The 14110-nt window shown below is 51.8% G+C and overlaps 1 protein-coding gene across 1 annotated transcript; it reads right to left on the bottom strand.

The window, feature by feature from the left end:
• Positions 1 to 9858: 9858 nt before the first annotated feature.
• On the bottom strand, positions 9859 to 13274 carry LOC134398243 (uncharacterized). The gene is made up of 4 exons (XM_063125494.1): positions 12322 to 13274; positions 11536 to 12195; positions 10146 to 10304; positions 9859 to 9882 (listed from the first exon to the last, which is right to left on the bottom strand). Exons 1-4 carry the CDS (start codon positions 12901 to 12903, stop codon positions 9859 to 9861), a joined length of 1425 nt encoding a protein of 474 aa, XP_062981564.1. The 5' UTR covers positions 12904 to 13274.
• Positions 13275 to 14110: the final 836 nt, after the last annotated feature.

Raw genomic sequence — 14110 nt, 5'->3', positions numbered from 1 at the left:
TGCTGAAGCTAAGCATGTCTAAGGCTTATCAGTGCTGTGATGGGAAACTCTGTACGCCAGGTGACCCAAAGTAGATCTCCAGATCTTTGGGACTTCAGCTCCCAGGAGCCCCTGGCAGCATAGCCAATGGTCCGGAATGCTGCGAGTTGCAGACCAAAACATTGAGAGACCTACTTTCTGTCTATCCCTACACAGCACCCTGCATTCCATGGAGGAAAGGTAGGACTTGAATGTAATAAATAAACACATTTCTTACCAAAAGTAAGCATGACGCTATGTGACCTGATTCCTTAATGATACCAACTAGCATTTTAAATTTTATTCTTATTCTTTTCTTTTCTTTTTTTCATTTCAGATGTACTCTGTTCTTGTGAATTATTCAGTCTACAGAAATGTTTGAAGGAGCAAATAAAACAACACATGCATTCAGAATTCTGCCAGTCATGTATATGCTCCCTTAGATTTGTCTGGCTGGTGGCCGCTATGGAAAACGTAGTTTAATTTAAACTCTGTTATTTGGATTGTGCGACCTTTAAAAAAACCCCAAAACAGACACACACACACACACACACACACACACACACAAAACAATCAGTATGCACCAGTTGTGTTATGAGGATATTCTACAAAAATGTTGCCTTTCATTTTGCATGTGTACTAAACTGATTAGGTTGCAGTCCTTTCCACTTGTAATAAAACTTAATGCAGCTGTTCCGGGGGCAGCTATATAAATGCAACTGAATTGCAAGGGAGACTATTTATTCATTAAAATATGGCTGGAGGGTGAAAGCAGGCTGAAGTTATTAAAGCAGAACTAAAAGTTAGTTCCCAATAAAATGCAGAGAAGTTAAAGATTAAGAGCAGATACCTTTGGAATATTAGTGGCATAAACCTCTAATATCAGCACACAACACAAACTAGGGATGTATGGATTTTGTAAACTCAATTCTGTCTGCATTTCATGGATTGCAAGGTGTCTTTTGTCCCAGGCCTTAGCTAGATCTACCTGACAGTCTGGGGGAGAGGAGGGGAGACCTCGTCTTGAAATTAACACAAGATCTCGCCCTTGTTTACACATAAGGTGCAACGACCTCAGGAAGAGAGGCCTTGTGCCCACCTTTTGTTTTAAAGGGGACGGAGCGCACGAACACTCGTGCACAAAGGTAAGTTTTTTTAAAAAAAATCTAAATTAATTTCTCCACTCCCCCCACCCTATCCCCAATGGGCACATTGCTCCTGAGGAGCACTGCACCCCGTGCGCAGCTCCTGGCTCTGCGCGAGTTAACCCGCGGAAACGGGCTATACACACTCCATGGTCTCGGGCTCAGCCTGAGACTGCGGAAAAAGTGGAGCCAAAGGGTAGGGCTGAATCCCGGGGCAAGGGAGGCATGATCCCTCCCTGATTCTGGGATCCACTGTGTGTCATCTGGATGCACAGGGATAATCCCGGAGTTCGCGCCAGGATATAGCCTGGTCTAGCCAAGGCCCCAGTCATTGATGGAATTGGATTTTTTCTCAATTTCCAGAATTTACGCAAATTCACTTTGAGGCAAATTTGCACTTGCAAAAATGCAAAAATCCCATGCAAATGTGCAAATCCCCCACCCCATGCTCAAATCTTCCTAATATGTGCCTTTTCATGCTTTAGCCTATGGGGCAGAATGCTCATTTTTGGCTGGTGTTTTTTAAAAATATTTTCTGTGACAAAATTTGTGTAAAACTATCAAAAGTAAAAAAAAAAAAAGAAGGAAAAAAAAGCAGTTTTCAAGTCTGTGGAATCCATGCGACTCAGGAAAAGCTGGTCTGCTGTGCGTTCCATGGGTCAGATTCAGAGAAATCCAAACTCATTTGTTTCCACCGCAGATCTCTTCAACATCCCTAGAATCGCCTCCCACTGAGTCACTCTCCTCTTTTTTTTGTATGGAAGAGGGAGGATTGCATTTACAAGTGTTAAGTAAAAATTCATTCAAAGTTGTCTCTGTGTGCACAGGACCTTGGTATTTCAAATTGCAAATGGTGTGCCTTCCAGTTTTAGAAGAAAGAAAGAAAGAAAGAAAGAAAGAAAGAAAGAAAGAAAGAAAGAAAGAAAGGTAAAATCCAGCAACCCTGGCTTAAAGGAAAGGAAATGTTTGATGTTTAAACTCTCACTCACTTCAAGGCAATTAGATTGCACTGCATTCTTTTACTGTGTGTGTGTGTGGTGGGGAACAGCAATGATAACCTTGCAAAAAGCTTCAACTGGCACCTTTTATCAACTCCTAGTCTTTCCACTAGAGGGATTATAGAATTATAGAACTCTTTAGAAAATGTATCAGGAGTTGGCCCAGGATAAACTTTTATCCGCGTTGGGCCATTGTGACTTGTACTGATGTAGCCTTCTGGTAGCAAGAGGTCACATTTCCATGAAGATAAATTCCTTATTAGACTTAACTGTGATCTGAGGTCATTGCATCTCTGTGCCAGGACAGACTTAAAAGTGATGGCGAATAGGAAGTTTTTGTGCTGCATTGTCCTGGTGTACTGAGTCTGGAGCCAGACAGCATTTGGACCAATATCAGCATCGACTAAAGCCGGCATATCTTTCTATTTGCTCATCACGCAACAATGAGTAAATAAACACTGTCCACCATTGCAGACTGAGCTGTCAGCCCAATTAGGCATGAGAGTGTCCCAATGCACCACATTTCCTATATCTTTACCTACTACTTCCACTGCTCATATGCCTGGGGGGTGGGGGTGATTTCAGACAGACACGGCTGCATTCAGGCACAGTTACATGGCTGGAAGGGGTCAGGTCTGCTGTGTCAACACTAATCCTTCCTGTCTATTATCAGCCAGTTTGACATTTGATTTGTGTGAAGTTTCTGTGTCCGCTGGAAGCCGAACATCACAGCACAAAGATAACTTTTTGCCCCGCTTTTCTCCAATCGCAGGACGGCTTTGTGTTTTCCTTGCTCAATTGCCTGATCCAGTAAACTGAGTTGGAGGTCAGCTTTTTGGTTTTATTTTTTTAAAAAAACAGATTCCATGGAATCATCCTGTGATTGTTGCTATTTCCCCCCCATGCAAATCTTGCAATGCCCAAAAGAGCTCTCTTTAACACCCCCACCTCATGCCTTCCAGATGTTTTGGATGTGAAGTCCCATCATGACTGGTAGCCATTGAAAGGCTTCTCCTCCATGAATTTGTCTAATTCACTTTAAAAACCATTTAAGTTGGTAGCCAGCACTACATCTTGAGACAGTGAATTCCATAGTTTAACTGCACTGTATGAAGTAGAGCTTCTTTTTATCTGTCCAGAAGCTGCCATCATACAGCTTCATGGGTTGACCCCAGGTTCTAGTATTATGGGAGATTATTATTATTATTATTATTATTATTATTATTATTATTATTACTATTATTTATTTATATAGCACCATCAATGTACATGGTGCTGTACAGAGTAAAACAGTAAATAGCAAGACCCTGCCGCATAGGCTTACATTCTAATAAAATCATAATAAAACAATAAGGAGGGGAAGAGAATGCAAACAGGAACAGGGTAGGGTAAACAGGCACTGGGTAGGGTAAAACTAACAGTATAAAGTCAGAACAAAATCAAGTTTTAAAAGCTTTAGGAAAAAGAAAAGTTTTTAGCTGAGCTTTAAAAGCTGCGATTGAACTTGTAGTTCTCAAATGTTCTGGAAGAGCGTTCCAGGCATAAGGGGCAGCAGAAGAAAATGGACGAAGCCGAGCAAGGGAAGTAGAGACCCTTGGACAGGCGAGAAACATGGCATCAGAGGAGCAAAGAGCACGAGCGGGGCAATAGTGTGAGATGAGAGAGGAGAGATAGGAAGGAGCTAGACAGTGAAAAGCTTTGTAGGTCAACAGGAGAAGTTTATATTGGATTCTGAAGTGAATTGGAAGCCAATGAAGAGATTTCAGCAGTGGAGTAACATGGTCAGAGCGGCGAGCCAAGAAGATGATCTTAGCAGCAGAGTGGTGAACAGAAACCAATGGACTGATGTGAGAAGAAGGAAGGCCAGTGAGAAGGAGGTTGCAGTAGTCCAACTGGAAAATAACCAATGCATGAACAAGAGTCTTGGCAGAAGAGACAGACAAAAATGATCGAATCCTGGCAATATTATACAGGAAAAAACGACAGGATTTAGCTACTGCCTCAATATGAGGAATAAAGGAGAGCGAGGAATCAAATATAAAGCCAAGACTACGAGCTTCCTTGACTGGAGTAAGTGTAACATCATTGACAGTAAGAGAGAATGAGAGATGAGGAGAAGGTTTAGGAGGAAAAACAAGCAATTCAGGGAGCAGAATGTCTCCCTGTTCACTTGCACCACACCATGCATAGTTTTGTACTCCTCAATCGTGTCTCCCCATACTGATGCTTTTTCTAAGCTAAACCGTCCTAGATGTTGTAACTTTTCATATTGGAGGAATTGCTCCAGCCCCTTGATCATTGTGGTTATTTTGTTTGACTTTGTGAATCACTTTAGGGGCAGTTGTCAGAGACAAAAAGCAGTATAACATGCTTTTATAAATAAATAAAATAAATATAACAAATTCTGCTAAAAACACAATAAAATTGCCTCTTTCCTACAGTATCATATGTCCATGTACAACTGCCCATAACTGTTATACTCAGTTTAAGGTTCCCCCACCTCTAGATGAAGGCAGAAACCAGCTTGTTGAATAATAGGTTTGGAGCAAAAAGTGTACATTGGAAAAAAAGATTTGGAAGAAGAAAACACCCACACTGGCATACCATTACTATGGCATGGGGTTATGGAGGAGGTAATATTTAAATTTTAGTTGAATTTTTGTTTTGATTTTGATTTCAGATTTTGATTTTCCCCCTGTTTTCTTTACAGCCATTCATAAATTCTCTCTCTGATGCTTTCTCAAACTCCAAAAGTGGCTGCTAAGTCTTTGATGGATCAAACAGAGAAATAACTAGCAGGCAAGCAGGTATACTGAGAGATCCTCTCATTACCAGTGAACTGAAGTTGGAGGGCAGACAGCAGGTATCCTAAAAATGATCAGTGGACCGTGGGGCCTGCCTGATTTGTCTGAGAAGTGAAGCTTGCATCTGAGAGTATGGGAGAGTCAGCAAGTATGATCTCTTATCTGGGCTAGATCTACACTACTGCTTTATAGCCATATTGAAGTGCCCTGATTGGGGCGCAATCCACATTCCATCTACCACTTTCATAGTGTTATGTCCTGCTTTTGATTCCACATTCGTAATGATTTGACACAAGATGTAGATCTGGCCTTGGTCATGGTGCAGAGGACACCTTTCTCGTGAAAGAAGGCAGCAATGCATGCCCACAGATTTTAGTGACTCTTTCTCCTACAAATGCAAGTAACATGGAAGGTCGCAATGGCCAGTCACTTTCCTTCAGGAAAGTCACATGACAGCAAGCAGTGGCTGTCATGTATAACCCCATTGCTCCTGTACTAGGGGCGTTACTAGACGAGGCTGTAGCGCGCGTTACCTTCCGCAGCCACGTCGAGGCTTCCAGATGACGTTCACGAGGATCCGCCGTTATCCCGCGGTGAAGCCTCTTTCTCCCGACTTTAAAAAAGTGAGTTGTAGTGCGCCTTTTCCTGCTGTCCCGCGGTAATTCGGAGTACGTGTGGGAGGATGTGAGGTCACTGCGGTCGGCACTGGTCAGGAAAAGGCGTGCTAAGGGGGAGTGGTCAGCGGCTTCGGTCAAGCCGCCTCCGCCATTTGCGCGCAGTCCGCCAGCTGGGGCAGCGCGGCGGAGCGGCTTTTTTTTTTTATTTCCCCAGTGACAGTTTGCGCAGGAACGGAGGACCGCAAAAGTGGCTGGTGACTCCTTGCGGTGGGCAGCTACCGTGGCCGCATAATGGCGGTGCTGTACGCTGCCTGTTAGTGTGGGTACCAGGCTGGCAGAGGGCAGAGCTGTTTGTGGGCTGCTGCCATGGCTACGGCCAGATGTGGGTTGGCTCCTTGGGATGGGGCACAGGGCACAGAGGCGGTCATCGCCGCCGACACCTCAGAGGCATGATGGGAGATGTAGGCACAGAGTGGCCATGCAGAGTGCCCATGCAGATGTAGGGTCAGGAAAAGGCGTGCTTAGGGGAGTGGCCAGCGGCTTCGGTCAAGCCGCCTCCACCATTTGCGCGCAGTCCGCCAGCTGGGGCAGCGCGGCGGAGCGGCTATTTTATTCCCATAACTACATTTCGCGCAGGACCGGAGGACCGGAAAAGTGGCTGGTGAGCTACTGTGGGTGTGGGTGGGCAGCCAGCTGGAGGGAACCGGCTGCCAGAGGGCAGCAAGCGAGGGTGGGCGGTCATCTTCCAGCGGCCACCCGGCAGCAGGTGAGGGAAGCCCCTTTAAAATGGTTCACTACACTCCCCTGCCCTTCCGATGCGGAAAGTAACGAGCCCCGTTCTCTCTGCTTAGCCCCTGAATAGGTATCAGGCATGGGGCCAAAAGGGCGGGGCGTGACATGGAGACACCAAGAGATCCTAGATGTGCTGGACATTTGGGGAGAAGAAAGGATTCAGCAGCAGCTGAGGGCTAGCCACCGCAACTTTAATGTGTTTGAAGAAGTGGCACGGGAGATGGCCAGGAGAGGCCATAACCGAACCGCCAAAGAGTGTCGCACTAAAACCAAGAGCTTGCGGTCAGAGTACCGGCGTGTAAGGAACCATAATGAGAGGTCAGGCAACAATGCCACCACGTGCCCCTACTATGAGAAATTACATTCCATTCTCCGTGGGGATACCACGACGCGCCCCAAACGCGTGGCAGGCAGTCTGACAATTACTCGGACACAGTCCACACGTGTAACTTCCCGAGCCACTCAGCCACCACCCTCTCTTCCTGTGGGCTCCCAGGACATGTGTGAGGACGCCAGCGAAACCACCTCACTCAGCAGGGATGTGGACGAAGACACATCAGCTGGTGAGTGTGCCCGTCTGCCTCCCCAAGCCCACCCCTACACCTCCCCACCAACTTCGGCAATGGGACTGCAGAGCCACCCCAAAGGCTTGCTGGTAGGGGGCGGGAGGTGGGGGCACCAGCACAGCATCCCATGCCAGTGGGAATCCTCTCTTCTCCACGCAAAATGCCTGGAGGAGGGGGGCCTGGAAGGGCTGCATTTGAGGCCCCTGCATCTCTGGGGAGGGGAAGCTGCCATTCCCCCTACCTCCAATGCTTTCTCCTACATGCCACCAGATGATGAAGAATCCGGTAATGTAGCTGCAGACTCTGACAGCGAAGCAGGTGAAGGCACCAGCAGGCAGACTGGACTGAACTGTGAGTATGTGCCCACCATACAGCATCCCCACAACCATGGGCATTGATCCTTGGTAGAGGGTGGACTGGCAAATGGTGAGGTATGAGTGTGACATAGGCCTGACTTTGCCTTGACAGGCCCCCCACAACCCACTGAAGGTGGCTCCAGGGACAGCCCAGATAGAGGACGTGCTCCTGGTGAGTACTCTGCACTCCTCAGGTGTGCATGTGTGCTCCTGCAACCACTCAGACATGCTGGGGACATGGCAGCACTAACACACAGGTGTGTGGCCAGATGTAGGTAGGCAAGGATCTACACGGCACCCTGGCAGGTGCCCTGTGCTGAATGCCCTGAATGGGGGAAGGTGCAGTTAGTGTGGTGGGTGGGTGTGATTGAACTGCCTTCAGTCCATCACACCAACAGGAGGGGAGCAGTGGGGGAAGATCTTGGGAAGGAGCCTGCAATTCCCCAGATGCACCAAGGTCGATGCTGTGGGAGTGGGAGTGGGAGTCAGCATTCCTCAGCCATGGGAACGGCTCTCACAGATAACAGAACAGCAGAAGTCTGGGGCTGGAATGCAATGTTGTGAGTTAGCCACCCACCAGCACCACTGCCAGCTGCTTAGTTGCTAAGGGCAGTTCTAGGCGCACAACCACACCCTTTCGCTGCCAGGCAGGAAGGGGCACTTCACCTGCTGTGCCCTCTTGTGCAATTGGGCGGCTAGATGTGCAGCAGTGTGCTTGCCCAAGGTGGTGGTGTATCTGTATGGCACTGCACACTCCACCTGATCCTCACCTCCCCTGTTCAGTGCTGCCGCATGTGTCTGAATAGCCAACCTTCTCCACACAGATCCAGGGGTGGCAAACCCCAGGGCCACCCTGTCACCTGCCTCTCGCCTTGCAGAGATTCGCAACCGTCGCTCCCAGAGGAGAGGAGGAGATGCTGCTCTGGAGATCATGCGCCAGGCAGCAGCAGACAACGCCCGCATCCTCCAAATCCTTGAGCGTGACTCTGACAACTTCAGCGAATATCTGGACATCGCAAGGCAGCAACTCCAAGTAGATGCTGAAAATGCGGCAGCAATGGTGCGCTGTGTGGATAGGGTAGCCACCTGTCTGGAGGAGCTGGTCGGTGGCATGCGTGGTCTGAGGACTGGCCCCCCTAGGCATAGGGATCGCCCTGTGAGGGCACTGCCTCTTACTGGCCCACAAACTGGTGGAGTGAGAGGCAGGGACCCAGCGGAACACTTACTCCCTGGCCCACTCTGGGAGGAGGCTCCCGAACCCCCACCCCAGAGGGAGGAGACCCCATCCCCACCCCAGAGAGAGGAGACCCCATCCCCACCCCAGAGAGAGGAGACCCCATCCCCACCCCAGAGGGAGGACACCCCATCCCCACCCCAGAGGGAGGACACCCCATCCCCACCCCAGAGGGAGGACACCCCATCCCCACCCCAGAGGGAGGACACCCCATCCCCACCCCAGGAGCAACCTCTTTGTGCCCCATCCCAGGGGGGGAAAGGCAGGGCAAAAGGCAAGGCAGCCCCACCGGCTGGGGGGCCTGAGACCAGGGCCAAGGCAGCCCCACCGGCTGGGGGGGCTCAGACCAGGGCCAAGGCAGCCCCACCGGCTGTGGGGCCTGAGACCAGGGCCAAGGCAGCCCCACCGGCTGGGGGGCCTCACGGCAAGGGTAAGGCAGCCCCACCAGCTGGGGGGCCTGAGACCAGGGCCAAGGCAGCCCCACCGGCTGGGGGGGCTCAGACCAGGGCCAAGGCAGCCCCACCGGCTGGGGGGGCTCAGACCAGGGCCAAGGCAGCCCCACCGGCTGTGGGGCCTGAGACCAGGGCCAAGGCAGCCCCACCGGCTGGGGGGACTCACGGCAAGGGTAAGGCAGCCCCACCGGCTGTGGGGCCTGAGACCAGGGCCAAGGCAGCCCCAGCAGCGGTGGGGGGGAATGGAAAGGCCAGGAGCAGGCACCTGGAGCCTGCAGCACCTCCCCCTGCAGTGCGTGGGGAACCACACAGCCCACCTGCCAAGCAGCAGCGCAGGGAGTGGCCGAAGCGTAATCCCAAGGAGCGCCAGCCCTACTCCCCATGAAGGGGGGAAGGTAGTATTGAGTGTGGGGTGGAGTGGGGTGGGGTGGGGTGGCTCACCATTCCTCCTACTCCTGCCAGGGACCCTGGCCAAGCACTGCATAGAAGCGCACACACACCTTTAAGCAAAATATATTAGATTTATTTTTTTTTATAAACATTAGAAAATTTGTACTATTTTATAACAACAACAAAGAAAAGCTTTATTTTTATGAAAACCATTACTTTCTAAAACAGTAATAAAAAAATAAAAACGCCACAGTCAGGGGCCTTGCTGGTCGTGAGCATCCTGCCTGCAGGATGTCTTTATGGCCCGGACGTCCCGCTCCAGGCGGGTGACCCTCCGTTCCAAGGAGCGCACTGCGAAAGGAAAGATGGTATTAGTGATGTATGCTGCAGCACCCCCCCATGAGCACACCAAACACTAGAGTCACTACTTACTTGTTCTGCGCACCGCCCCCTCTAAGCGGCTGAACGACCGCACGAGGTCTGGAGTCACAGCCACAGCAGCTCCATCACCTGTCACAGAAAAGAAGGGGTGTTGAGGAGGTGAGGGATGGGAGTGGGGAGTGCACAACCAGAACTGTAGTGAGGGAGTGGGTGGGCAGGTGGAATGGTGCACAACCTGGCAGGGAGGAGGCCACATACGTGTTCATTTGGATGCCACTAGACTGATGTGCACCACTCCCTCTCCAATGAATGCAGCCTCTTCCCCAAGCCCCCAAACAGAAGGTGCGTGGAACCAGCACCAACCCCTGCTTGTGGTAGGGCTGTGGACTTACCAGGTGGTGCGGTGGGTGGGCTGCAGGGAGGTTGCTCTGGGGGGGCCGCCTCAGGAGGGGGGCCTCCCTCCCCACTGCCCTCCTCTGCTGGGTGCTGCTCCTCCTCAGCTGCAACAGGCTCCTCCTGGCACACAGCCCGGAGGCGGGCACGTTGAAGCCCTGTGAAGGTAATAGGCAGGTATGCATCAGTTAGTGGGCCAGGACATTCATTGCGCAATGAGATGCCACATTGGAACCCACATTACATGGGCATGGTAAGCAGTTCTAGGGGCCACTGCCTACATGGAACCAGGATGGGGGATGGGCTTTGCACCTGGCTGCCAACATGCATTATACATGGGCTGGGATGGAGAAATGACAAGTTGGCCAAGGCACTGGCATGAGGCTGAGTGCAACCACCACACAGAGGGGCAGGCAATGATTATAGCAGGTGGTGCAGGGCAGCTTCAGCATGGCTGCAGTGTTGGGGGATGGGGCACAGTGATACAAAGGGTACTTACTTGTTGGCCGGCGCTCCTCCCACGAGGGTCGCCCAGCCCGATCCCACAACTCGTGCAGGAGGGTGTAGAAGGGGGGCTGGGCTCTCCTAGGAGGGCTACCCCGGTAGCACTCCAGAGCCTCAAAGAAGGCCGCCTTTAGGCCTTTAAACTTGCTCCTGCACTGCTCAGCAGTGCGGGAGTAGCCCGCGATGGAGAGGCTCCTTGCAGCCCTCCTGAAAATATCAATAGTCTGGAGGCTGGAGCTCCTCATGAGGCGCTCCGACCTTCCAGACTGCAGGAGGAGCTCAAGGAGCATCTCCATCTCGGGCTCCTGCCAGTAGGCGACCCTCCGAGGCTCCATCTTGACCGGGGTAGGCCTGACGTACGCGCCCCCTGTTGACGTTTTTCGGAACTGCGTACATGCGCAAAGAAGCGGCCGATGCCAATAAGCACGGTTTGCCCTTCGGAGACATACGCTCCCCCTGTTGACGTTTTCCGAGATTGCGGACGTCCGCAAATAAGCGGACGATGGTGATAAGCACGGTTTGCCCTTCGGGCTACATTTAGGATGATTTCACGTTGCGCAGTTTGACTGGAGTTTATTATTATTACTAATTTATATAGCACCATCACTGTAGATGGTGCTGTACAGAGTAAACAGTAAATAACATGCATGTGGGCGTACATAGCATATATATTATTGCATACATGTGGGCGTACATAGCATATATATTATTGCATACATGTGGGCGTACATAGCCTAGAGTTGATTGCACACAAGTGGGCATACGGCTGTTACTCTGGGGTAAAGGACTGGAAGGACTGCACAGGGGAAGAAGCACAGTCCAATTTTATGAGGCAGGCTGTCAGCGGCGGTTAGCCCACAGGAACTCTCTGACAGCATCCCGCACCTTGTGCCCTTCCCGGGTGTGGCGATTGGCCTCATTGACGTAGGGCTCGCCCAGAGTAGCCAGCTCAACAGAATTGTGCTCCGCCGCCTCCACGAGCATGGCGTGCCCCTTGGTTTCGCAGATGTTGTGCAGGATGACGCAAGCACTGATGACCGAAGGGATGTTTTCTTCGGCCAGCTCCAGGCGCACGCCTATGCTCCGCCACCTCCCCTTGAGGCGGCCGAACGCCTGCTCCACCACAAGGCGTGCTCGCCTAAGACAGCGGTTGAAGTGGGCTTGCTGTGGAGTGAGTGCCCCACCATAGGGTTTCATCAACCACTCACGCAAAGGGTACGCGCCATCCGCAATAATGAGGGGTGGAATCTGCTGGCCGTGCAATCTGATTGTTGGATGGGTAGGCACGAAGACACCTGCATCCATCGTCTCACAGAGGCCTGAGTTGGCAAAGACATAGGCATCATGGTTCTTGCCGCTCCATCCTATTTCCACATTGATGAACCGCCCCTTGTGGTCGCAGGTCCCCTGCAGAATCATGGAGTACTCATCCTTCCTGTTTATGTATTCTGAGGCTTGGTGTATCGGAGATTGGAGAGGAATATGGCTGCCATCCACCGCGCCCACACAATGAGGGAACCCCAGCTCCCCAAAACCATGCATGATCTGTGGGGCAGAAAACACAAAGGGCATATTAGTGACAGCGCCATTGTTCCGAAGTTGCGGACCTCCGCAAAAGTGAGTGCCTGTTCCCAGCGCATTCCCCCACCCCATCCCCCATCCCCCACTCACCTCTGCCACGTTCCCAATCTTGACTGTACGAGATAGGAGGGTCACTTCCATGGCAAAGCACACCTCCAGGACTATTTGTGCCGCCGTAGAGCAGCCTACCCCGAACTGCTCTGCTGTGGTCCTGTAGACGCAAGGGGTAGCCAGCCTCCATAGGGTGATGGCTAGGCGTTTCTCCACTGGGATAGGTCTACGCATGACAGTCAACCTCCTGTCCAGATGCGGCCGCAACTCCTCCACGATTTCAAAAAAGGTGCCCCTGCTCATGCGGAAATGGCTCAGCCATTGCTCATCGTCCCACTCCTTCAGGACAAAGTTCTCCCACCAGTCCTTGCTCCTCGGCCGGACCCAGAAGCGGCGGCGTGTCTCGCGGACGTAGTCGCCATACGCGGCCAGCATGGCTAGCCTCGTTCGGCAGAGGGCGGCCCGCAGCTTGCTGCGGCGGAGTAGCCACCTCCCCAGTTGTTCCCGCAACTGCCGCCGCCTGGCAGCCACCTGTGCACGGAGGCGCTGATACTCCGACAGAAGCAAGATCAGCATGGCTATGGCCGCGCAAAGATCGTCACGGTCCTCGTCAGGGAGCATAGTTGCCCTCTCTTGGCTATCGTTTCCCGCACAGACGCGCACACACAGCCACCTCTGCTGCCCTGATATGCTGCATCCGGACAATGCGCTTCCGCTGGCGCAGCTGTTTCTGCCAGATGTGGGTTGGCTCCTTGGGATGGGGCACAGGGCACAGAGGCGGTCATCGCCGCCGACACCTCAGAGGCATGATGGGAGATGTAGGCACAGAGTGGCCATGCAGACGATTGACCTCGGGTCATATGACACCCGCCACGACCCCCATCAGGAAGTGAGCGCATCAATGTTGACCCTCAACAGCACCAGCAGCACTTCAGCTGGCACTGGCACTGCCGCCGCTGCCGCCGCCAGGGCCGGCGGCGGCATCGCTGACGGCTGCGCAAGTTTGCGGTCTTTCGGACGTGCGCAAACCGTGCGCCGAGCGAAAAAAAAAGCCGCGGCAATCAGGCCGGTGTGGCTGCGCAACCGTGCTCGCGGCGGCAGCAGCACAACCGGCGCAAACTTCCGCCATAAATCGAAGGCAGGTGTGGATCATGAGGCGTCACGGCTGAACGGGAAAAGCCGCTTTCACCGCTCCTCAACGACGGAACACCCGGTACGTCTAGCAACGCCCTAGGAGTAGGTGAGGCAAGTGGTCAATCAGAAACAGATTCAGATTCAGAGGACGCCGAGCCAGACACCAGTTAGTTACTGCCAGTGGGGGAGAAGGTTCACATGGGAGACGCTCCAGCTGGGAATCTGCCTCCTCCTGAGTCTATCTCCTGAAGGCCAAATTCTATGCTTTCACGGGACAGGGAGTCAACTTCCGGGGGTGAACATTCAGAAACCTTACTTGATGCTAAGAATCTCCGGAAACTAAAATGTTCAGCGAGATTAGCGGCAAAGACACAGTCGGACAGATTGCATGAGAAATCGTCCATGCATCAACCACCTTGCAGCTATGAACATTTGAAAAGCCTTTTCTTTGAATGGACAATTGTCTTACTTAGTTTGCATAGTTTTTGCCTAAGGAAGAGTTTCACAGAGGGCGCCTAGTTTGCGTTACAGAAGTGTTTATTGCTTGCAATAAAGCTTTGTAAAATACCTAGCACTAACCTCGTTCATCTCCCAGAGAAAGCTGGTGCAGCTACAGTACATGACAGTGGCAACATGATGTCACGAGGGCCAATCTCTCCCCTTTGGGTAAGCAGCCTTACCATGAGGTCACAAT

The sequence above is a fragment of the Elgaria multicarinata genome, chromosome 4, assembly GCF_023053635.1.
Source record: "Elgaria multicarinata webbii isolate HBS135686 ecotype San Diego chromosome 4, rElgMul1.1.pri, whole genome shotgun sequence".
NCBI lineage: Eukaryota > Metazoa > Chordata > Lepidosauria > Squamata > Anguidae > Elgaria > Elgaria multicarinata.
This window is presented reverse-complemented; position numbering and strand designations above follow the sequence as displayed.